The sequence below is a fragment of the Eublepharis macularius genome, chromosome 2 (assembly GCF_028583425.1).
Source record: "Eublepharis macularius isolate TG4126 chromosome 2, MPM_Emac_v1.0, whole genome shotgun sequence".
Classification (NCBI taxonomy): domain Eukaryota; kingdom Metazoa; phylum Chordata; class Lepidosauria; order Squamata; family Eublepharidae; genus Eublepharis; species Eublepharis macularius.
Window position 1 is genome coordinate 147,618,099 of NC_072791.1, and position 24,056 is coordinate 147,642,154.

The 24,056-nt window shown below is 42.9% G+C and overlaps 1 protein-coding gene across 2 annotated transcripts in view; it reads right to left on the bottom strand.

Annotated features, from left to right (window-relative positions):
- COL18A1 (collagen type XVIII alpha 1 chain) overlaps positions 1-23,727 on the bottom strand; it is a 134,272-nt gene extending 110,545 nt beyond the window's left edge. Inside the window, exon 1 of one of the 2 annotated variants that reach the window (XM_054971541.1) lies at positions 23,013-23,727. In XM_054971541.1, the coding sequence (XP_054827516.1) occupies positions 23,013-23,655 (643 nt within the window). In that variant the 5' untranslated portion in view covers positions 23,656-23,727. Of the gene's footprint in view, positions 1-22,109 lie in introns of both variants that reach the window. The other variant, XM_054971540.1, reaches the window with a different exon arrangement.
- Positions 23,728-24,056: the final 329 nt, after the last annotated feature.

The following is a 24,056-nucleotide window of genomic DNA, read 5'->3' on the forward strand; positions in this document are numbered from 1 at the left end:
TTTATTTAAATATTTGGATCCTGATTCTCCACAAACACAGATCTGAGGCAATTATCAACATTGAATTCATTAGTAAAACCAATATGTGGCTTTTTATTATTTATTATTTGGGTAGAGTGTTGGACTTGGAGCTGGGAGACACAGGTTCAAATCCCAGTTCTGACACAGAAGCCAGTTTTGACATAGAAGCCAGTCACACAAAGAGTTGCTTGGTGTCCTGTTTTGGCGCGGACAGTCCAGTATTTGGGGGGACTGTCTAGGAAAACAGTTCCCCAAATACCAGACACCTGGCCCAGGCTTGGCCCCTCCCTCATCAGTTGCCTTGCCCAGTCGTCCAGCCTCCTGTGGCTGCACAGTTCTGCTGCTGGGCCAGGAAAGTGGCCTGCCACTCCGGAAGCCCAGGCAGTCTCCTGCATCTGCGCCGCACCACACAAGAGCAGCCAGTCAGTCTGAGCTGGGCACAGGCGACCTCCTGCGGCGCCACCACACTAACCAAGAGCAGCCAGCAAGCCCAGCCAGAAGTGGGTTGGCAGGATGACATCACTTCCAACAGTGACATCATCATGCCACCTAGGCGCATGTGTGCTGCACGCGCACGCAAAAGGTGAATTCCCCCCACCTCTCCCTGGGGTCTGTTATTAGTCCAGACCCCATCTGGCAACCATAGACCCACACACTCAGCCTAACCCACCTCACAGATGTAGGCCACTTTGGGTCCCCATAGGGGAGAAAGGTGGAGTAAAAATGAAGTACATAAATATTCACGTCATGACTAAAACTAATCCATAAACAATAACCAACACAAAATCTAAAACAAAACAGAAAACCAGCCAACCTGACAGCTGCAGACAGATGAATCTTGAACAACTCATCAAAACCATAGTACAATCCCAAAGAAGAAGATCAAAGGGGAAGCAAAACCATATCAATTAATTTCAAGACTAGTGATTTAAAAAAAAAAACCTAATATGGCACTAAGCATTTTCAAAGAAGGTGTCAGACATAGGGAATGCCAGAGAGCATCCAGAAACGAGCTCCTAGCCCAGTGATCCTTAACATGGTGGGTGTCCTGTTACCCACCTATCTTCAACAAAGCACCTCTTCCCCAGAGCAAAGGGACATTCCTGGCTTTTCACCACCGCACTGGAGCAGAAGGTGCTTCAGAAGAGCCCAGGGAGCATAACCTTAGTGTTTTCAGGGATGCCTGAAACAGCTACTGCCATCATCGGAGAATGCTCAGCTTGCACCTGCCAACATTTTGTGACTGGTCCCATCATAGGATTGCCAACTCCACCTTGTAAAATTCATGGAGTAAGGGGCAATGTTTGGGTTGGGGAGAGAACTCAGCAAGCATATGATGCCATACAGACCACCTGCCAAAGATGCCATTGCCTCCAAGGGATGATCTTTATAGTCTGGAGATCGGTTGTATTTCTGGGAGAACACCAGGCCCCACCTGGAGATTAGTAAGTCTACCCCAGTACTTCATGCCACTATTTTGTGCTGATACTCACTCTAAGGTTGCCAGGTCCCCCTGGCATTTAGCAGGTGCAGATAACTTACCATTTTACTATGTTTTAGGTTGATTTCTAAAGAATCAGCCCTGGTGCAATGCTGTCACTACTGGGTCGCACTAGAAGGGATGTCATCACGGATCCCTGTAGAACACCACAAAGTGATATCATTGCAGGGCGCTCTCCCATTTTTTGGACCTGCCTCCTCCCAACGATCTGCAGAGTTCCCAGGTGCCTATCGGTGGTGAGCAATCTCTTTGGGATGCCTGCTTCTGCTCGCTGATTGCCAGTCATTGGCAGGAGGCTGGGAAAATAGACACATGCACTCTCTCCCACACACCAGCCAATGATGTCACTTCTGGCGTGACTGGAAGTGATGGCATTGTGCCAGGGCCAGAATCAGTCCCAAACATAGTGAAAACACTATGCACCGGAAGTGACCTCATGAAGGCATACTACAGGAGACATGCATGCATGAAGGGAGCCAGTAAGTGATCCCAGGCCTTGGAAGAGACCAAGGCAGCTAGTGAAGATCATTAAGTACATATATAATATGCTACCTGTAACTAACACACACTAGCAACCTTGCTGCTCCATTCTGAAACTAACTGAAGCTTCTGAACAGTTTTCTGAACACACAGAGCATACTTCAGTAATATAATGTAGCGGTTACATGGATGGGCACGGATCACTTTGGCCAGAGGAAGCACTACAGTTAGTAATAGGAGATGCATATCTACAGACACATGGAAACACTGGGAAGCTACAACAGAACCTTGTTCCCTGAAATGTATCAAAGACGTTATTTGGAGGCCACTTAACATTTGCTGTATTTAGTGTGCAATGGATCTACAGCAAAGCTGCAGCAAACACAACTGACACACAGAATGTAAGGATTTCAACTACTGATGTGAAGGCACTCAGCTCCAATCCTGCTTCTCTCTTACAAGTCACTCAGAGTTTTGCAAACTCTCTCCCTCCACTACATGGGAAAGTCTCCTACAGCAGCATTCCACACCCCTGACCTAGTTGTATATTTTTGAGTTTTCGATGGAAATAGAAATCATTATTTAAAAAATGCATCTAGTTTTCTTTAAGTATGTTGGTGTTTTCTCATCCAGAAGCGTTGTGTTTTTTTTACCACTCCCAAGCAGAACATCTGGCTATGTGCTTGCTGATCCTCACAGAAATGTCTTATTCTTCTGGCACTGCTGTATATCTCTTCTCTGTCACCCACTCAGTGGGTGAGATTTTTTTCCTAACACATGTCCACTTCGGGCTGGAGCCAACCAGTGTGAGTTCCTTCTCTAATTTTCATTTGAAATTTTATTTCAAAGAATGTATTGTGGTTAAATCAAGAGAATTCTAAATGTAAAAATACAACAGAACCTGACATAATAAATCCAAAGGGGTAGAAATGTACACTCAAGGGATGCTTAAAAGAAAAGCTGAAACAAATAAATGAGGGTCCTATAGTCAGGACTTAAATCCAATATCAAAAGCAAACAGATACAAACATTTAGGAAGTAAAAACATGAAGGTTTTCCCAAGTATTTTGGCTTAAATACCAACATAGGTTTGATTTCCAGCTGGCTATTAATCTGATACCTACCACCTGTAAAGCATCCATTGCCAAGGAAAAAGAAGATTACGTTGCACAGAAAGATAACTTTAATCAAATACACAGACTTGAAGGGGAAATATCAATTAACAGCTGTTTTACTGCAATTCACCATTGTGGGAAAGGTTTACTCCAGGTCAGTAAAACATGATTCTATTCTCAGAACTCTTCCCATATTCTGGGAGAAAACTCCACATTAAAAAAGTTCTGTTTGTACTATATAAAGCAAGAGGGGGTGAATACATTTGTCACAGATCAAGGAGCAAGTTTTCCCTCTAGCAATGCCACCTGTACCTGAAACATTACACAGCCTTTGAGAGAAACATTAACAAATATCTAGGCTAACTGACTTATGAACTGACCCAGTCTTAAGTGCAATTGCATTATTGTGTACTCAAAGCTGCATGAGCTCAAAAAAAAAAAAACAAACAGCCTAACAAATGTGAAATGTGCCTGGCCAGTAAAATCAGACATGCCGTGGGTGTTCCTACAAAATGCTGGCACAGAAAGGGGAAAACTGAAGTCAACAGAAAACATTCTTTCCCACTGAAAAATCAGGAGGGTGAAAATTAGACCATCTCGCCTTTAAAAAAATGAAGTGCATAAAATGTTGCCATCTGGACTCTGCATATGTTATGTTTGGGTCCATAGGCTGCTTGAAACCGTACAGAAGTGCAACTTCAGGCAAATAGATAAAAATGTGTAGGCAATGATCCTTCACTCCCACGCTTGAGTGAGTAACATAAAGGGAGGCTGTCAGACCTACAGCCCAAAGGAAATAGCAAAGGGACACCCCACATGACTCCAGGACAGTGCTGCTTTCTGACCCTGCCCAGCACTTATACTGTGAACAAAGATAATCTTGTGTCTGCCGTGACTCTCAAGCTGCCAGTAGTAAGATTAATGGCTCTAAAAGGATGAGCAATCAAGAAATTACCAGATGCTTCTTCCCCCTCCCCAGATGCTTTTTCCCCCTCCCAGAGCAGATCTTGCAGCAATGGCCAGCTTGTACTTTATAAAACAGCTTTGGGTCACAGGACAATTCACATGAGGTCTTTGAACACATGCACGTCTTAACAATGAATGACGAACCCAGCCAGCTTTGAATGGCAACAGATCTTTAGTGTATCTGAAGTCTTTTTTTCCTGCCTAGCTGCCTGAGATCCTTTGAAGGAGAGATGTTAGGAACTGAGTTTTGGATTTTCTGCATGCAAACTACATGATCTATGACTTAGCTATGCCCTCTTCCCACTTTTTATGTGTTGATAATATGGTGATTCTGTTCCCAGTTGTGATCAGTCTAATACTTCTCTAGTACAATCCCAAGAGTCTTGTAAAAACACACAGAGATGGAATAATGGTTGTTGTGGGTTTTCCGGGCTGTATTGCCGTGGTCTTGGCATTTTAGTTCCTGACGTTTCGCCAGCAGCTGTGGCTGGCATCTTCAGAGGTGTAGCACCAAAAGATCTTTTGGTGCTACACCTCTGAAGATGCCAGCCACAGCTGCTGGCGAAACGTCAGGAACTACAATGCCAAGACCACAGCAATACAGCCCGGAAAACCCACAACAACCATCGTTCTCCGGCCGTGAAAGCCTTCGACAAAGAGATGGAATACATTGCGAAATTATTTGGACATGTGTCTTTAACAAGACCGATCAGTATACCCAAAGAATACTTGGATTCTTCCTTCTCTAGCCTGAAATGGTACCAATCACTCTATCACTTCAGTATCTCTCCATCTCATTATGCTGCAAGTGTAGACTCAACAAATAGAGGGGGGGGGGGAAATGTTACAAACCTCGTGCTACATATATGCATTTAAGAAAACTGTATTTGCTTAAAAGTCAGCAATGTACAATTTTTATATTCACTAGGTAAAGGAGGAATCCTTTATTAAGTCCAGAGGAATCTCACAGCTGATAGAAAGGTTTTGTTTCACAAATTAGCAACTAAATAAATGGTGCAAATCGTAGTTGAATAATTTGTTTGTTTGTATGTATGCATGTGCACATGTCGTGGGGATAAAGAGGAACACTGAGTTCATCAGGCAAGCATGCTGCACACTCTATGAAACAGATTGCACAAATTGGATTCATGTCCAGACCTGACCAAAGATTTTTTCCAAGGTTTCTGACTACAATAGACTACTATATCTACTTGACAGCTGTAAAAGTTGCACGGCATGAAGGCCAGCAAGTTTGGGACAGGATGCAAATATTTTGCCCTGAATTGGTGCCATTAAAAGAGAGAGGACTGGCTGTTTCAAATTATAAAGTTGCTGAAACTCCTTTCTATGTTCTTTTAAGAAGCAGAAACTTTGTTGTTAAAAGAAAATAATCCTTCTAACCCTACCTAAAAAATCAGAGGGTAAAAAAAAAAAGTTATTTACTTGTAACTGTTTTTGGAGAGGTGTCCGTGCTTCACCTGGGCAGAACCAACCAGAGAACATACTAGAGCAGCGTTTTCCCAAAATGTGCGTCAGGACCTCAAAGGGGGTTGTGAAGCCTCTGAAAGTGGATTGCAGGCCAGCCGTCTCTAATGGCCGCCCTTACCCTTTGCATTCCTCTCTTTTTCTCCTCTTCGTCCTTGCCAAACTTTCCACATTTTCCTCTCTCCCTTCCTTTGCAGCAATAATGGGATGGGGGAGCCATCTGGCATTCTTATGCATATGTCAACTTCAGATATCTTTTAATAATGGGCCAGGGCTTAGCTCTCAGACATGTAAACTCCAGCCTCTTCAAACCGAGTGCAAAGACTGAAAATGGGACTCTTCCACTACTCTGATTTGTTGGGGTATCCAAATGCATGCACCTTAAACAGAGGTTGGTTTCTTACACAGAAAATGAGAGTTTAGTCATGGTTAACCTCTTAATAAGAGTCTTGGTCAGGGTTAACCTGTTAATAAGAGTCTTGGTTACTGGGATACAAAAACCCCTCAATTTATTAAGGCACCTGCATATGAATAAGACAACAAATTGAAGTTTGTTGAAGACTTCCATCTTCAATTTTTGTGTATCCAACAATTAGCTTGAATAGTTTTTAAAAATTTAGATGATGTTGATCAAGTGGCCATTTTGCCATAAAGCTGTAACAGAAAAACCCACTGAAAAAGAAAAGAAAATGGCCATGTTGTTAATTTCGTTGTTTTAATCCGAGTATGCTTTAATTCGTTAGTTGCCTTGGTGGCCCTTATGAGGGAAGAAAGGCATGGTATACATTTTGTAAATTAAAAAAATTAAACAAATAGCTGTACAGGTCAATTAAGCCTTTGAGTCCCACTCAGTGCTGTAGCACTCATTATTCATTGGCTGTTTTGTGATGTGGAGTGCAGTGCTATGAAACTCCCTAACCAATTTGTCTTAGGAGTTGTGGTTGAGGAAGGCAGGCATTTGGCACCACAAAAAATTCTAGCAGCTGACCACACAGACCCAGTAACAAGAGATATGTAGGAATAACATAGGGGTATAATAAAATGTTTTGCCCAAGGTGCAAACTTTCCTTCCTTCTTTGTGTTTGGGGGGGACCAGCTATATACCTTCGCACCTTTCCCTGTGTGATGCTTCAATAAGAAGTTAGCAGCCAGATAATTAAGAAGAACCTCTTTGCTGTGTCTGTCCTTGTTCTAGTCACCATCAAATGTTTTCTGTTGTTGATCCCATTAATCTTTGGCCACCTTAAGAAAAGTCTGTAACACAAGCAAGGCTACGTGAGCAACAGACTCAGAATCTACCAACTTGAAAACTGGATAATTTTCTTGAAGAACAGATTAGTGTACCACTTGTAGAAGAGCAATACCACCCTCTTTGAATTCTTCGTTATTATTCCTCACAATACAAAAGCAACATAGCCAGGGGAGAAAAGCAAACTACTTCACTCAAGAAATTAACAAGTTTTATGATGCCTTTCTCATTGAGACTCAAGCCAGATATTAAGATATAACACTCCTTACTGATCTTGTAGAAATTTTTAGTGATAGCCACCTGGCTGGTTTGGGTCCATTGGACACAGACAGGATGCACAAATGAACTTTGCTCATATAGTACCTTAACAGGCTTGCTATTCAAGAAGGCATTGGCTTATATAATTCCACCCTGGCTGCATTCAGACATTGCATTTCTTTTTCATTATAAGAATGAGACCAATGTATTGCTGGGTTTGTTCCCTCCCTCCCCCCCCCCCATGTGCAGAGCTGAGATTGAGGGTTTTCTTGTTTAGGAAATCTTTGATCTTACATCAATTTGCTGTGGCAACAAAGTTCTGCACATTAACAACCCAGAATTCTAAAACATGATTTAATCCTTGTTTAGAATCTCAATATGTGGGCAAGAAACAAACTCAAATTTGCTAAAGGACCCAAATTCAGACATCACAAGAAATAATGATTTAAGACTTCCTAAACTACAGAGTCTTTAGTCTCAGTTTGGAGATCAAGGTGAGAGGGAAGGGCTGAGAAAAAGCAGCCTCATTCTTATCACTCACTCTAGATCTTCATGACCCAGTGAATTCATGCTTGCACTGAGATTGAACCAGGGACCCTCACATCATACTTTTAAACCAGTATGTTGCACCACATGTTCCAGCATATATGAACTTTGTAGCCGGTGGTTTACACAGTTCAACAAAGCTGTTAGGAACCTGTGTGACCTGGGAAGTCCAAACTACAGGTTTTCTATAGCAGCAGTATAAACATTCAATGAAGCAGGAGAGAACAGCCACACGCCTTTTCCTAGGACGTTCCCCACATGCCTCAATATTGCCATACGGATGCAATTCTTAAACTACGGATTGTTAGACTAAGCGGCTGGTTTCTCAACCCTGCTGGCTCCCCAGTTCTGGGAATGCAAATGAAACTGGATCTAACTTTGTTTTAATAAACCTATGGCACGCCACCCAAAGAGCTTAGTTGGGGGTAGGCATTTCTCCTTACATGGAGGCTGACTGCAGCTAAATTGGACAAATAGTTCTTTCTTGGGCAAGAAAAAATTGGCACATAGCAATCTCATGCTCCCACTATACTTAAAGCAGCCTATTCCCTCTTTACATTGCAGACAGCAGTTGCCAGGGGTTCAAAATATGCCAAATCCAATGTTCCCTCTAAGCTGTGCAGTGCTGTGAGCCAAAAATCTACTTAATGAGCCGAAACAATAACTTGCATTAAAGTTGTGAGTGTGCCTCCTTTTTTAAAAAATGTATTTCAGTCTACAACTATACAAACATAAACTACAAACTAATGTGTATTGTTTCTCGCTTAGAAACAACAGTCATTCATACATGGTTTCTAAATATCAAACAGGATGAGGCAAGAACAGTTTGCAAGGTGACCCAAATCCAGAATATTCATGTGCTGCCAGAAATGGACAGGCACTTTGGTATCCCTAGGTGAAACCCTTGGGTTACCACCCTCAAGGTGCGGCCTGCAGTTGTCCTGGAATTACAAATGATCTCCAGGCTACAGAGATCGGACCTACCGGAGAAAACAGCTGCTTTGTAAATATATAGAAAGACATATATAGAAAGAAATGGCTTAAGGCTTACCTTATGAACAGAACTGGGTAATGGAGCATGGATGACACGGCAGTGTTTTGGCTGGAATCTCTTATTCCTTTTGCTGAGCCACCCTAGCCCCACATTTCCCACAGCCACACTGCTACCTGACACAGGAGTCAAGCCTTTACCTCCATCTCCACCCCTGTCCAAGGCAAGCTGGGTTCTCATGGTATAGGACTGCATTTCTTGCACAGTCAGTTCAGCTCCTGATATCTGTGTGTTATACTCAGGATAACCTAGAGGAAACAATGTCCAGCTGCCACAAGATCTATCACTCCACAGCAAAAGCCAACATGTTTGCTTCCATGGAGCAATGTAGTGGTTAAGAACGCAGGATTTCAATCTGGAGAACCGGGTTTGATTCTCCACTCCTCCACTTGAAGCCAGTTGGGTGACCTTGGGTCAATCACAGCTTCTAGCTCTCTCATCCCCACCCACCTCACAGGGTGTTTGTTGTGGAGATAATAATAACATACTTCATAAACCACTCTGAGTGGGTGTTAAGTCATTGTGAAGGGCTGTATATAAATTGAATGTTATTATTATTGTTGTTGTTAAAGTAACGTAAAGACACAGTTTAGCACCAAAAGTCATTCATTTGGGTGGGGAAAGCTACAGACGGGTTGAGTAAGCTCCCAACCTCCTAATCAAGCTTCCCTGGTTTGGGATCCAAGATACTGGGGAGGGCACTAACTCCCTAACATATGTACATATGCAGGTCTAACACATAGGCCTGCATATGTACATCACAGGTAACCAAGGTTAGGATTTACCTACAATTCTCAGTGTGAGAATGGAACAGGGAGTGAGACATGCATGCGAGCCTAGTGAAAGGCTGGGTTCGTGCACCTTTAGTGCTGTGAGTACTACAGCTGATAAAGCAAAGCGTTGATCGCCATACTTTAATCTTACTGCAGAACATCCACTGGCATCCAGAAAAACACTGTGTCGTGAGTACGCCTTGCCCTGTGCTCAGTGAAGAGTCATCAGACAAAGAGCTGCCTGCAGTTCACGCCCCCCCCCCACACACACACACTGACCCAGCTGCAGCTGACCTTGAGTCTGATGAACAGCAATTGCCAGCTAATCAATTAGCACAACCTTCAGCTGTAACAGACTCATCTTCAGGGAACTCAGAAGTAGATAACAAGACTGCAGAAGCCCACGTCTTCCTGCCCTCTTCGCCGACATCCTTGCAGCGCCAATGCTTTCAAAGACAGCTAGAGCTACAAGGACGCAGAAGGAGTGCAAGGCTCATGAGCCAGAGACAGCTGTCAAATGATCAGGATGAATGAGTTAGTTCAGAATGTCTGCCTTGTAAGTGGCTGATAGATTAGCTCATTAAGACTTTGCCATAAAAATGGCTGGAAAGAGCAGCAGTTTGTGGAACTAACTAGTACACTTTACGGCTGCTGCACTGGCCTTGCTATTGCTCAAACTCTGGAACTCTGACCCTTGGACTGAACCTGACCTGTGGGTTCTCTGGAACACTGACCCTTTCATTGGACTCTGTTTATTCTTTGCTCCCTGGTCATGACTGGCCCCTGCACTCTAGCCCCTGGCCTCTGCAAACCACCACCTCCTCCAGCTCCTGGCGCTGAGAAGGAGAGGCCACTCGGTGGGCATGGCCGAGAGGCCACCTGCCCACCACACAGCCGCCTCCTCCAGCTCCTGGCACTGGGAAGGAGAGGCTGCTGGGTCACTTACCCACCATACTGCTGCCTCCTCCAGCTCCTGGCAGCAGGAAGGAGAGGCTGCTCATTCACCTGCCCACTGACACCACCTCCTCCAGCTCCCGGTGCCAGGACAGAGAGGTCACTCGACAGGCACGGCGGAGAGGCTGCTTGGCCGCCTGCCCACTGCCACTTCCTTCTCCTACAGCTCCCCCTTCCTCCGCACCAGGGCTGGGGACACACTAGGCCTTCCAGACAGGAAACAGGGAAGGCAGGGCCCAGGGCACTCCTCTGTGCACCAGGCTTCTCAGTTGTGCGCTGGTGGGGGGGAACATTTTATGCACGATTGTGCACCAGCGCACGTTAGCGGGAACACTGCAAATAGCACTGACTTGAGGAGGGGCATTCTGGCACAGATAAAGATTGAGGCAGACAATGAATATTAGTAAAGAACTGAGGCTACTTATTTACCATCTTGGGACCATTTCTTGTAAAGAAATCACTTCATTTACTGATATAATCTTCTTCCTCTCCCCTACCCCTGAAAGCAACCTCAACTAGAGTCTCACCAAAGATTTAAAAAGTCAGACTTTCACTCCACAATGGGAATTTGTTTAAACTCCCTTTAAAGCCATCTTGCCCCTTGCCCAGGATGAGGACTGATGGGTTAACAAAGTCCAAGTAACACTTGGGGCAAAAAATTGTTGTACAAGTAATTTTGGCCAGTACTGTTTTACTTATTTCTGAGGATTTTTAATAACATATCCTGTAGGCACAGTATATGTGTTTTTACCACAGCTTATAAAACCATATATTACCAAATTATATGAGATAAAAGAAAGAGGAAGGCGAGATTCACAGATAATGACAAAAACACCACATAAACATAAGCAAATTTCCAAAATCCTTGAAGAAGAATGTTATGACCATGGTCAGAGCAGAACTCTGAAAGGAGAGAGGGCAAGTATGAGATGAGGTAATATTTTTTAAGGATCTGAGGAAAGTGTATAAGGTTCATTTCTTGTCTAAAAATACTTTAAGCCAAAAAAATACTCAAATTGCATAACAGCTACTCTCCCTTAGGCAGGTGTCTCCAATCCTGTGAAATGCAGCAAAGAGAGAGAATTCAGCAGACGGCACTCTCTCTGTCTCACCGCAGAACACCAGTGCACATATTTTGAAAAATGAGAGAAAGCATGGGTACATCAATTTATGGCATATTTTGAGGTCTTTAGATAACACAATAATGAAAATCTTATTAACAATAATAACCCTACAAAAATAGACGCTCTATAAGCAACCAGCAACTTTAATCAGTATATTAGAAGTGGGGAGATACTTAGCTACCCATATCATTAAGGACATCGCTTGTTATTTCTTCTTCTGGCCAAGCTGAAATATATTTTAGTCAACGTCTGAAAGGTGGTAAATGTTGACATTTAGATGGGAACTCAAGATACATTTTGCGAATGTGTGAAAGCAGTGAATGTCCAAAACCAGCATGTCTGGAGCCAGCGGCAGCAACAGCAGCAGCCAGTCTGGTCTTGAGTCTTGCCCAAGATTGCTGACAGCAGCAGAGCTTTGTCTGACATTGCCAGCAGCCGCAAAAGCCAGCAACACACTGGCCAGTGATGACACTGGCTGGCACAAATGCAGCCTTAGCCATGCCAACAACTTTGCAGGATCAGACAACCAGTGTAGATCAGACAAGCAAGAACAGGGCATACACTAGGAAATGCCAACATCCATAACATTTGACTGGAATTGTCACCACTCACCACTATAACATATTCATAAACTAAGCATCAGTGAGCATGCTTGAGGAAAGAGTTTGTTTACCTCACCCAGCAACCACATATGCCTCCCTGGAGAAGCCTGTCTATCTTCTCAATCACTTGAGCTGAAGCAGCATGTAAGTGTGTCAATATATATTTGTTGACTAGTCAAACAAACCTTGCCACAAAGCTTCTGTACATTATACACCCTGGAGATACAGAAAAGTTCCACTGAATGCACTTTTAATCCAAACCACAGCCATCTGAAAAGGCTGAAGCCAAAATGCTGTGTGTCATATAAAATGGGCAAGGCGTGTTTTTCAATAATTTGGTATCGATTTTCCGTTCAGTGGCAGCTGCTAAATGCCAAGGACTTCAGCTTCAGAGAAACTTAGCTAAGCAACTTTCTGCTGTTAAGGTTACTATCACACTTTACATCAGCTTCAAGACCCTATCCTAACTTCTAAAGCTTCACCAGTTTGAATGCATCTCCCTGCTTGCCACACCTTACATTAGCTTCCTGCGCCCTCCGTTTAATAGAAGCTCATCTGTCCCCTTAATTTTCTTCTCTGATTCCTGGCTTTTCCAGTAAGGTTGTTGAATTAGGCAGTTGCATCAAAAGTAGCCTTATGGCACCTTGAAGAATAACATGTTTTTATTCTAGTATAAGTTCTTGAGAGATAGTGTTACAGCCAAACTTCTTGGTAAATTCTTATTGAGGAGTTTTACACTGAAGTCTCCCTTTGAAAAGTTCTTTTGCAGAGGACTGGGGACTTTTAGATCAACAACGGCATGTTCCAGAGGACTGAAGTGTTCCATATTTTCTCTTGGCATTGTGGCTTCTGCCATGCTGACTGCCTTCTTGTCTCTGGCCATGAAGCCCTTTTCCTGTACCCCATTTCTTAAAGCCCTTCTTGAACTATCCAAGCTGCTGGGTCACTTCTCATGCTATTTTTTGTTAGCAGTACACATACAATACTCATCAGCTTTAAGTACACACAGATTATTACGGGCACTTGGCCCAATAAAACACAGGAATGTAGCACCCTCAATATTACCTGCCCCTTCTCTTCCATCTGAGCCTCAATCTCACTACCACTACCACTCATTGCAAATCCCTGATGTCGCACCTTCCCAGTCTTTTCTATCTAAGTTTAATTCTAAAGATTTTCAGTCAGGGACTGCACCATGTCTGTGTTCTACACTGTACACAGTGCTACCTTTATTGGTCTAGAAGGCCAGCCTTCTATTTTCCACCACCCTTCCCTTCAATTCTGACCCTTTGCTCAGGCTGCCTTGCTCCTTCTGCCACCAGCATCATCATCATGCAAGCACAGCGTAAAATGAAATACGATCTCTCCATGCACTAAAATGAACTCAACCCCCACCCCCACCCCAAAGTACATTTTGACCCTAGCCAGCAACCTTTGGAAAATATTGATCCACAAACAAAAACATTTTGTCGCTGTGGAGAATCAGGACACAGTGGAGTAATAGTCAATGGATGTGCTTTAAGGTATTGGGTAAAAATTAACTCTTAATCATCTCTGTTTATAAGGAAGGTGCAAGAGAAATCCCTCTCAGGTTAAGTCAAGAGGGACATTTGTAATAAGCACTGCGTAAGTCAAGGGCTTTGCTGCTGACATGGCTACTCCCTCTGCTCACAAACTCTGCCACAGCATGGAAGAGGAAAGGGGGATCAATGAAGCTACAGGCATGTTGGAGCTCATTCCACAATGCCCTACAAAGGCTCAGAGAAAAGGAATGTGAATTGGCATGACTTTGCTATGCTCTGAAAAACCAAGCTGTCAGGGTGTAAAGTACTAGCAAGAGAGGAAACTCAGCAGAAAACATTTCTGGGTATCACGACTAAGCTCAGACATATTACATTTGCCCTGGTCTCCTGAAAAGTTGGTAAAATATCACCTGTGAAGCTCATAACATTGGACAGGTTAACTAAAAGTCTTTGAATTGCCCTCATTCTTAGCCCCTTCTGTGCTGAAATTGCTAGAGGAGGGCCCTTGCTATGCCCTCTGCCCCACTTGGTATGCTGGCCTCCCATCTCTCACTGACCTCTATAATTGAGCCTGGAGCTTCTTCCATGAGGCCAGCAATGCTGAGAAGGCGTGAAAAGCCATTTCAGTGTGAAGATTGCATTCTGAGCTGGCAATTAGCGCTTGGGGAATGAGTGGGGGGAAGATCATGTTATAATCCATTTAGAAACATACAGTCTACTTTATTTTGGAAGGTCAAATGCCGTGAGATATAATAAGGTGCCTACTGAGATTCAGGTGCACAGGCCAGCTAAAACAACTGGAATCCCACAGGTCCAACAGGTCTCCCTTGAATCCTCAATACCAAGAAACAGTTCCACTCTTAGCTCCTAGCATACTTAAATAGACCCATTTCTTTTAGTATGGAACTACTCAAAAAATACAGAGCCCCGTGGCGCAGAGTGGTAAACTGCAGTACTGCAGCCCAAGCTCTACTCACGACCTGATTTCAATCCTGGCCGAAGCCGGGTTCATGTAGCCAGCGCAAGGTTGACTCACCCTTCCATCCTTCCGAGGTTGGTAAAATGAGTACCCAGTTTCCTGCGGGTATAGTGTAGATGACTGGGGAAGGCAATGGCAAACCACCCTGTAATAGAAGTCTGCCAAGAAAACGTCATGATGTGATGTCCCACCATGGGTCAGTAATGACTCAGTGCTTGCACAGGGGACTACAATTACCTACCTACTCAAAATAAACTGGGGATTAAACCATTCCTGTGGTCCTGGAAATATGGGGAGAGGAAAGGAAACAAAAGTGGACACAACACATTTTAGATGCTGTCATCTAAAAACATTCAAGAGGTACTAGCAGAAATGGCCTGCGTAAAACTAATCTAGCAGATAGACAAAGTAGTTGTGCATTTGGGTTACCAAGGGAACAAAATTCACTAAGCAAGCAAGCAATTAATGGCATGGTGTTTCACTCTGCTGGAAATAATCCCACAATACAGCCCTAACTGCTGCTCTTGGCTCTTTAAAACCACAAGACGCAGCCAGATATCCTTGCTGAACTTTTTATAGCCCAAAGTTGTACATATTAGAGTTGTTCACCTTTAGAGCTGGGGAAAGCAGCAATAACTAGGGCAGTTCTGTGTGCTCTTTCCATAGTATCGCACTAGCCATCATCACTTCTTCCAAGCTTTCAAAGCAGACAGTTAAGGGAGCCAGAGAGGCTATTCAGGCAAAGACAAGTAGGAGGATTAGCCAGACCTTCAGATTTGGAAGGTATCTAGACAAGAATAGAATGACGAAGAGAAAGGAAAGAGTTCTTCTAACCTTCAACTTTCAAGGCCATTATCATCTTTTTTTCTGTGAACTTTAACTGTACTTATATCAGGAACTACCCAACAAATACCTGCAGGGTGAAGCATTCAGGAACTTCTTCAAAAAAGGAGGTATATGCCCAAGCCCTTAAGGAAAAGGTTACTGACAATAAAACTTATACCTAAATGCCATGTTTGTTGTCTAACAAACACAACTCTTAAAAACAGGTTCAAACATACATTTAAGTTTTCAAGAGACTGGCTAAGTTTAGAAAAAACTTTAAAAAACTTTTTAATTAAATGAGAGTTGTTTAAATGCACAAATATTCATCTTAGCAAATACAGAGACATCTATGTCTGGAAGAGAAAGGATGATCCTTCTGATTGTAAAATAAGTCTTGAAAACCTTCCCACCTTCATTTTAATAAAATCCCTGAATATATCAAATTAATATATTACAGAAAAGGCTGGGCTAAGACCACTTCTCTTGGACAGGTTTGCCATCTATAGTTTGTAACAGGGGGCATATTTAAACATGAAATCCCCTACATGATTCCTGAACAAAATTAGAGTACAGTAACATCTTAAAGACTAAGAAGAACAAAATACTTTTTACGTGCATTTTTTCCTGTTTATCCAATGTAAAGTGTAGAAGGACACTGTTGACACTTGATTGCATACATATATAATGTTGGAAGATGAGCAAATGAATCTTCCAACAGTATATACACCATTATCAACAATGTCCTTCTACTCTTCTACTCTCTGCTGTGGATAAAGAGGCCAGTCCCTCCCTACTAGAGATGGGCATGAACCATAAAAAAAAAACGAACCGTGTGGTTCATGGTTTGTTGCATTTCACGAACCACAAACAATGAACTTTCATTAAGCTGCCCCGGTTTGCGAACTGGTTCATTTGGTTCATGAAAACATCACAACCAGGTCAGCAAATCATCACTTCTGGGTCAGCAGAAGGTCACTTCTAGGCCAGCAGAAGGCCACTTCCAGGTCAGCAGAAGGTCTGCAGGAAGTCCATCCCTTGTTGCCTAGGAAACTGATTGATCGGCACCAGGCTGTCTGCAGTGACGAACCAAAAAACAAACCAAAAAAACCAGCCTAAAGTTCGTGGCGGTCCGTGAGAAATGGGCTCTGATGAACTGCCGGTTCGCGAACCATGAACCGGCTCAGTTCATCACGAACTTTGGTTCATATTTCAGTTCGTGCCCATCTCTAGACCCTACACAAAGAAATAAACAGACAGCTGCAGCCTTTTCTGGGCAGAAAAGATCAGGGTGCATGCCCTGGTTGCATTAAGATTAGATTATGGCAATGCACTTTATGCAGGGCTGCCCTTGATAAGTATTCAGAAGCTTTGATTGGTGCAGAATGATGTTGCCAGGATGTTGACTGCAGTGGGTCATAGGGACCATATCACTCCAGTCTTGTCCTATAGACACTGGCATGCAGTATGTTTCTGGGCACAATTGATGGTACAGTCCTATATGGTTTGGGACCAACATACCTGAAGGAATGTCTACCCCTTATGAGTCTACCTAATCACTGTAGTCATCTTCAAAGGCCTTGCTTTGGGTGCCCCGCCTCCTGAGATTAGGCATCTGGCAACTTGGGAAGCGCCCTCTTGGTCATGGTACCAAAATTCTGGAACTCTCTCTCCAGGGAGACTCGTCTATCCCCTTCTGTTGCCTTCTTCTGCCAGTGAGTGAAAACTTTTTTTGTTTCGTTTGGCATTCCCTCAGTGATTCCTCCCTCTTGCCCAATGTTTAAATTGTTTTAAATGTTTTAATTGTTGTTTTTATATCTTAGTATGTTTTTAAGATCTGGTTTTAATTGCTTTAATAAACTGTTGATGTTGTTTTGGGTTGATTTCAATGGTTTTAAAGGTAATTTTATTATGTAAGTTTTAATTGTTAACCTTGGTAGCCCTTGTGAGGGCAGAAAGGTGGAGTACATGTTTTGCAAAATAAGTAAGTCTAACATTGCCCTGATCAGGATAGCCCAGGCAAGCCCAATCTAAGAAACAAGCAGGATTGGCCTTGATTAGTAATTGGATGGGAGACCTTCAACGAAGACCGGAGGCAGATAATGGCAAACCACTTCTGTTAGTCTCTTTTCATGAAAACCCACCAGGGGTCACCATAAGTTAGGTATGACTAAACAGTACTCTCCATCGCCACCACGAATAAGTCTAACATTAAAAATTACAATACTCAGAAACCAATGGGAGAACATGTCATTGTTCAGGACATTCCGTTGCTGACTTAAGAGTGGCGAGTACTCTTACCAAGAAGTTTCAAAGGGAGATTACAACAGAAGATTGCTGAACTTGAAATCATCAACAAACTCAGGACAATGGATCCCCCACCCCCACCCACCCCTGGTATAGGCTTCTTATCTCATCCCTCTGAACAGAGACATAGGTTTCTTATCTCGTTACAGATGCTAATTTTCTGCTCTTCCTACCTCAATGCATATCTTATTGCTCTAAGCTGATTATGTTTTGCATTGTACCTTTGAATCATGACTCCAAGGGGCGCTTCTTTGTAACACCCTTCCCACTTTCTGACATGGATATAAGGACACGGGGATCTTCATTCTCATTTGTATCTGATGAAGTGAGCTTTGATGCACACACGTTTATACCCTGAAAACTTTATGGGTCTTTAAGGTGCTACTAGACTCAAATTTTGTTCTATTACCACAGACTAAATACAACTACCCACCTGATACTATGATTCTGAAGTGATACAGTCCCATATGATTTGCAAGCATGATGCAGAAGAATATAGTCAGAGTCTTGGATATATGCAGGATGACAGTGCTAAGTATTCAAACAATGTATATTTGCAATGACATTGTAAATTTTGGATCATTTCAGTTTCTGTTTTGTATTTTTGCATGCTTAACTGGCATCTAAGTAGCATTCTGCCTTTATAAAATATACTTTCTCTTGCAAATTTCTTATCTTGTATGGGTGTTTTAAATTATCAGACAAAAAAATCATTCAGGATGCTTTGGATCCAGTGGATTGGATTGACAAGAGGCAGTTAAGAATTTTAAAGCAAAAGAGATAGGACACTCCTCTGACAATGCAGATACTGCCTTCAGCAAGCCTGACGAGCATTAATGAATATTACTTCATTCTGAGGACTCTTTGTGCAAAGATCATTTCTTGAAAGAAAGTGGAGCATTAAGGCATCCAAGAATGCAGTCTGGGCTTTTCTGACCCTGAGACACAAGAATGTCTTGGTGATTCCCTTGAGAAATGCTCCCAGGCTAAGAGAACTATAAAAAGGAATGAAAGAAAATCCCTGCTGCCTGTCTGAAGCAAATCAGAGCATGATGGGATGCAGAGCCACACAACTGCACTCCTCCAAGAAAGCTAGAAAAATCCTAGAACAGAAAAAGGGTAGCTGATCATATTATTTTTAATAAGGGCCGATTCCAGACGGCCCTCCCCATCCCGAAACGTCACGCGTTGTCGCGCAGAAAAACGTGATATTTTGCGTTTTCCGCGCGATGACGTGCGACGTTTCAGGATGGGGAGGGCCGTCTGGAATCGGCCAAGGTCACTGCAGTGTTCTCACAAGTGAAACGTGCAAAAATTCTTGTAAAACATATTCTATGATCTAGTACAGTGCAAATATCTATCTTTAAAGACAAGATGCATCAACACTAAGGCCCATTTCTGGAGTTCATCTAGACACTTGAGATAAAAATGAAATATCAGGTTTCATATATGTTCAGACACAGATACAGCTCTTAAAAGTGTGCCTGTAGGAACGAGTTTGGATGCACAGTAACTGGCTAAGTGTCTTGAAACTTCCAGTTAAGTGTATCAATTCCATAGAGGATCATTCAGACAACAAAAAAACCTCTTGCCTTTAGTTGTCCCATGCTTCAGACATTAGCTTAAACTCAAGGAGGAAAAGTATATAGGCAGTGGGAAAGAGCAACAGTTCAGTAGCACCAATAAGACTAACAAAATTAGTGGTAGGGTATGTGCTTTCGTGAGCCACAGCTCACTTCTTCAGATACATCAGGTATATAGACAATTATTTACTACAGCAGCTAAACTGAATCTCCATTATGAATATATCCATCATGCCTGTTTGTGACTGTAAGAGACTGATTTATTTACCTCATTTATATTCTGCCTTTCTCCCTACAGGGACCCATAGCAGCTTATATCGCTCTCCTCTCTTCTATTTTATCCTTACAATAATCCTGTGAGGTAGGCTAGGCTGAGAATGTGTGACTGGTCCAATGTCACCAAACAAGCTTCCATAGCAGGGTGAGGATTTGAACCTGGGCCTCCCAGGACCTAGTCCAACACTCTAACCACCACACCACACTGGTTCTGGTTGGCTGTGAGAAACAGAGGCATGGTGCACACATAATGACAAATCAAAATTTGTTGTTACAAGGACAAGCATTGCAAACCTTTGAGTTCACGTGCTCTGAATTATAGCCAATGGCTTACTCTCTTGCCTCCAAACCAAGCCACAATTTAATCCTTTTTTCCCCTTCAGAATCCTGATTTGAAGGCAAGAGAACAAACACAGGTTGTGATTTGGATATAACAAACAACTATATTTTATCATAAAAGAATAAAAGAAGCATAGATCAGTGATTATCAAACTACATCCCAGGGAACGTGGCCTTCTTCAATGAGAAGAACAGAGTCCCTGAATGATAGCTTTTCTACTATTTCCAACTTTCTTCTGAAAAAAAATATAGCCGTAGGACAGTACTGGGTGCAGTTTACAGCGCTCTCACAGTGCATTTGGAATAATAATAGGACTACTGGTATGGACAGAAAAGCCATTCATCCACTGTATGGATTGTCTACTCAAGGCTTCTGTAAAAGAGATGAGCAGAAATGGATTTACAGCTTTCAATAATGTTCAAAAGCTCGGAGTCAAACTTTTTTTAAAGTTCCCATTGCAAATATTTAATCAGCCCTAATCCTTCTGCCTAACTGGATTGTGAACAGGAGTTGCCTCGTCTACATGTATGTATCACATTCTCTCAAGAGGTTTTCTAAACAAGCATTATATAGTTAACTAGTAGACAGAAGGGGAATAAGTAGGTCTTTTGGCAGTCATATCTGACCCATATTCTACTCTCAGACTTTTAAAGACAAACAATACAATGATGCAGTTAGGGTAAACTTATCAACAATGGATAGACATCAACAATGAATCTGTCTGATCCTTTTCAAAGGCAACCATCATAACATCCTCCAGTAATGAATTCTATAATGGATTAATTATATGTTGCTTGCAATACTTCTTTTCTCTCTCCTGAATCTACTGCCAATTTCATTGGATGACTCTGAAGTTCTGGTAGACTACAGATGATCTCTCTGTCAGTAGAAATTTCAGACATCACAGAGACACCCTGAACTATTCATGCCTTGCAGGAACTTGCTTTCTGGAATACTAAAGTGGGAGCACGTGGTACAAAAAATGGGAAATTCCAAGACGTGGGAAATGTGGAAACACCTAGTACAAGGTGATGAAAAATTGCTGTCAGAGATACTGGTCTGTTACAATAGTGATAACTTTGAAAAATGAAGCTGGGATTTCAGCTGGATTCTGGGATATCAGGATTCAAATGCAGTTACCAATGCAGCAGAGATAGAGAGAAGAAAAAATGAATTACCATTCAAGTGTAAAGGTGCTAAATGTCCAATTGAAAGAATAATATAACCTTTATTATTTTCCAAGTGTGAGATTAAAAAGTGGACTCACTTGGTATAGAACATACAAATGAAGCATTTATCAAAATCTACCTATGCTCTCTTGCTCTCTTACTCACGTTTTTTAAAAAGTTATCTTTACATATTTGACTACCAAGGTTTTCCTATCACTCATCAGCATGGGGGAGTCCCACATTTGCATATAAATCTGGAATGTAAAAAAAAATGTAATTTTAAAAAGTTACAGAAAGGAATGAGATCTGGTGTTGCTATGTTAGGAGATCTCAGCCACCATTTTGGTGGTGGCACAGCACCCCCAATAAACAATACTGCAGCAGTAGGGATGTCCCTGAGAGACGGGAGGGGGGGGGGAGTGGCAGCAGAACCAGAGAGAAAGAAACCATGGAGGAAGAGAGGAAGAAAGAGGCAGAGGAGGGAGAAAGAAGAAGGGGCATAAGCAGCAATGGGATTTCCCCAACCTACTTGTATTACACCACACATATTGATATGTGGCCTCTGTGCTTTAGTGTGGTTTTGCCTCTAGCCTATAGAGCCATGGGGCAGGAAATAATGCTTGGCCAGGGAGCAAACAGAATTAAATTTAATTCTTAGCCATACCTAGGCAAATGGAGCTTCTTATCTTGGCTTGCAAGTCTCATGTCCTCCCTCTTCATTGCCTGTGCCATGAGTGGCTACCCATGCTATAAAGTATGGCTCATGTCAGGGAGATCCTTTACAATAAACACTGGACATTTGCCCTTCACCTAGGGAGTAATGATTTTTTTTCTTTCAACACTCTTTTCCCATTTCCCTGAAAGATGTAGATGATCATGTGTTAAGGTTTAACAGACCATTCGTTTTTAATTCCAGAGCCCATATTGAGTGCTTACCTGATAGAGAAGAAAGAGTTGATAAGAAACAAAACCCTTGCTACATTACCTGCTGAAACATTAACAAACACACATGAATATACACCATCCTCCGCTGGGAGACTGTCGCATGATATCGGAAGATGCCCCTCTTTCAAATGAATCCAACAAAGATCTTTCAGGGCCTCACAAAATCCCCGGCATGGTGGAGGTGTTATTGGAAGAGAAGCGTTACACCCAGGTACCAGTAGCAAGCAGAAAAACCACTCCAAGTAGCGGTGACACCGAGATTTAAGAAGCCCCTCCCACTCATGCAAAGCAGCCCGAATTTCCTCCACACTGCCATGATGCAAATAATTCGGCACTCGGAAATGCTTCATGCCCAGGTTGTTGCAATATGACAGCTTGGTTGGTAAGGGCAAGCAGTGGCCAGCTGCTGGAGTCAATCCAGAAAAGAAGGAAGGAAGCCCTGTACTACTATTGCTAAAATGTTGCATAGTGTATGTTAGTAGAAACTCAAGAGATTCAGAGTTACTGGCAAGGGAAAAATCCGTTAAATTAGTTGCATTTCTATGCATTAGTTGCATAGAAACAGAATCACTAGAGTAGTTCTTATTTGCACCAGCTACTGGTATCCCAGAATGCTTAAAGGGATTATTTTTAAGGTTGAGATGGGTACTATTGCCATCAGAGGCCGATTGGTTTGAATTTGCAACATAAAGGGATAGCCAGTTGCCTGAAGCACCCACCACCTTGGATGTAATTCCGACATGCACGCTGCCATTAGCCTGAGGCGTCTGCAATTCCAAGGCATTTGCACTGGATACAATTCCTCGTTTTTCTGAGAAAGCTCCCTGCTTTGCCCTTAGTTCTGGAGGGGTAGCACCTTCTTGCCCTGCATCTGTGGATTCTTGAAAAGCCAACACATCCCTGCTGGCTTGATCATCTGGTGAAAATGAGAAAGCAGCACTACCTGGGAGTGGAGTCTCAGGCTTCTTTAACAGAACTTGAGTCTTGTTCAATAGAAAGTTGGGCTTTGTAGTCACGGAAAGAGCAAGTTGGGGCTGCTGAGTTTCCAGCAAGATCTGCATGTTGTCTGTCAAGTTGGCAGTAACATTCTGGATAGCAACAAGCTCCACTGCATGAAGAGGTGATGCTTCCAAAACACCAGCTGTCACTGGCGGTGCCTCGGTCCTCTCTGTCCCTTTAGTTGCTGTTTTATCCCATTGCTGAACCAGATTCCTGATTCCTTCAGCCACATTTAGTATCTCAGCCCCTACCCCTGCAATATTTCCCTCTCGGCCTCCCAGCTCAGAAGGAGATGCAGTAGCTGTTGTAGGGACAGTCGTGTCTGTAGTCAGATCTGGCCTCTTAAGGGTGAATATATTCCATACTCTTCCTGTTTGCCGTGTGGTGCTTTCAGGGGGGATGTTCAAGGTGGTCGCTTCGGATGTGGCAAGCTGATGTGTCGTCTGATCCTCAGTATCAACAGCTTTTGTAGGAGGGAGGGTTGTTTTCTCTGAACTCCTCCAAAGCCAACTTGTCCAGCCCTGGGCATTTGATATGCTACAGGACAGCAACAGCAGGAGCCCAATATTCTGTACAGCTCGAGCCATTAAAATGTTGCTCTGGGGGGAAGGAATATGCTGTGCAGCAGTGAGTGGTGAATGGAAGAATTCACATTGATCTGTCCTCCGGAGCTCTGAGGTTGAGAAGCTTTCAGCTCTCTTCCAAGCAATGTAAAACTAGTGGAGGTGTGGCTAACAAAGTCCTCCCCCACCCACCCACCCCAGCAGCCTGCTTCCCAGTTCATCCCAAAGTTACTGCAGAGCCTGACACGCTCTCAGCTGCAAGAGAGCTGGGTGTTACAAACATACCTGACCAAGACACATACTAAGGCAGAAAGAAGCCTTTTGGAACACCCCTTCACAGTTTAAACCTGTTGCCGTTTCCCCCCAAGCGCACAAAAAATATTTGGGCACGTTAAACGAACTCCTCCCTGCCCTCAACTGTAATA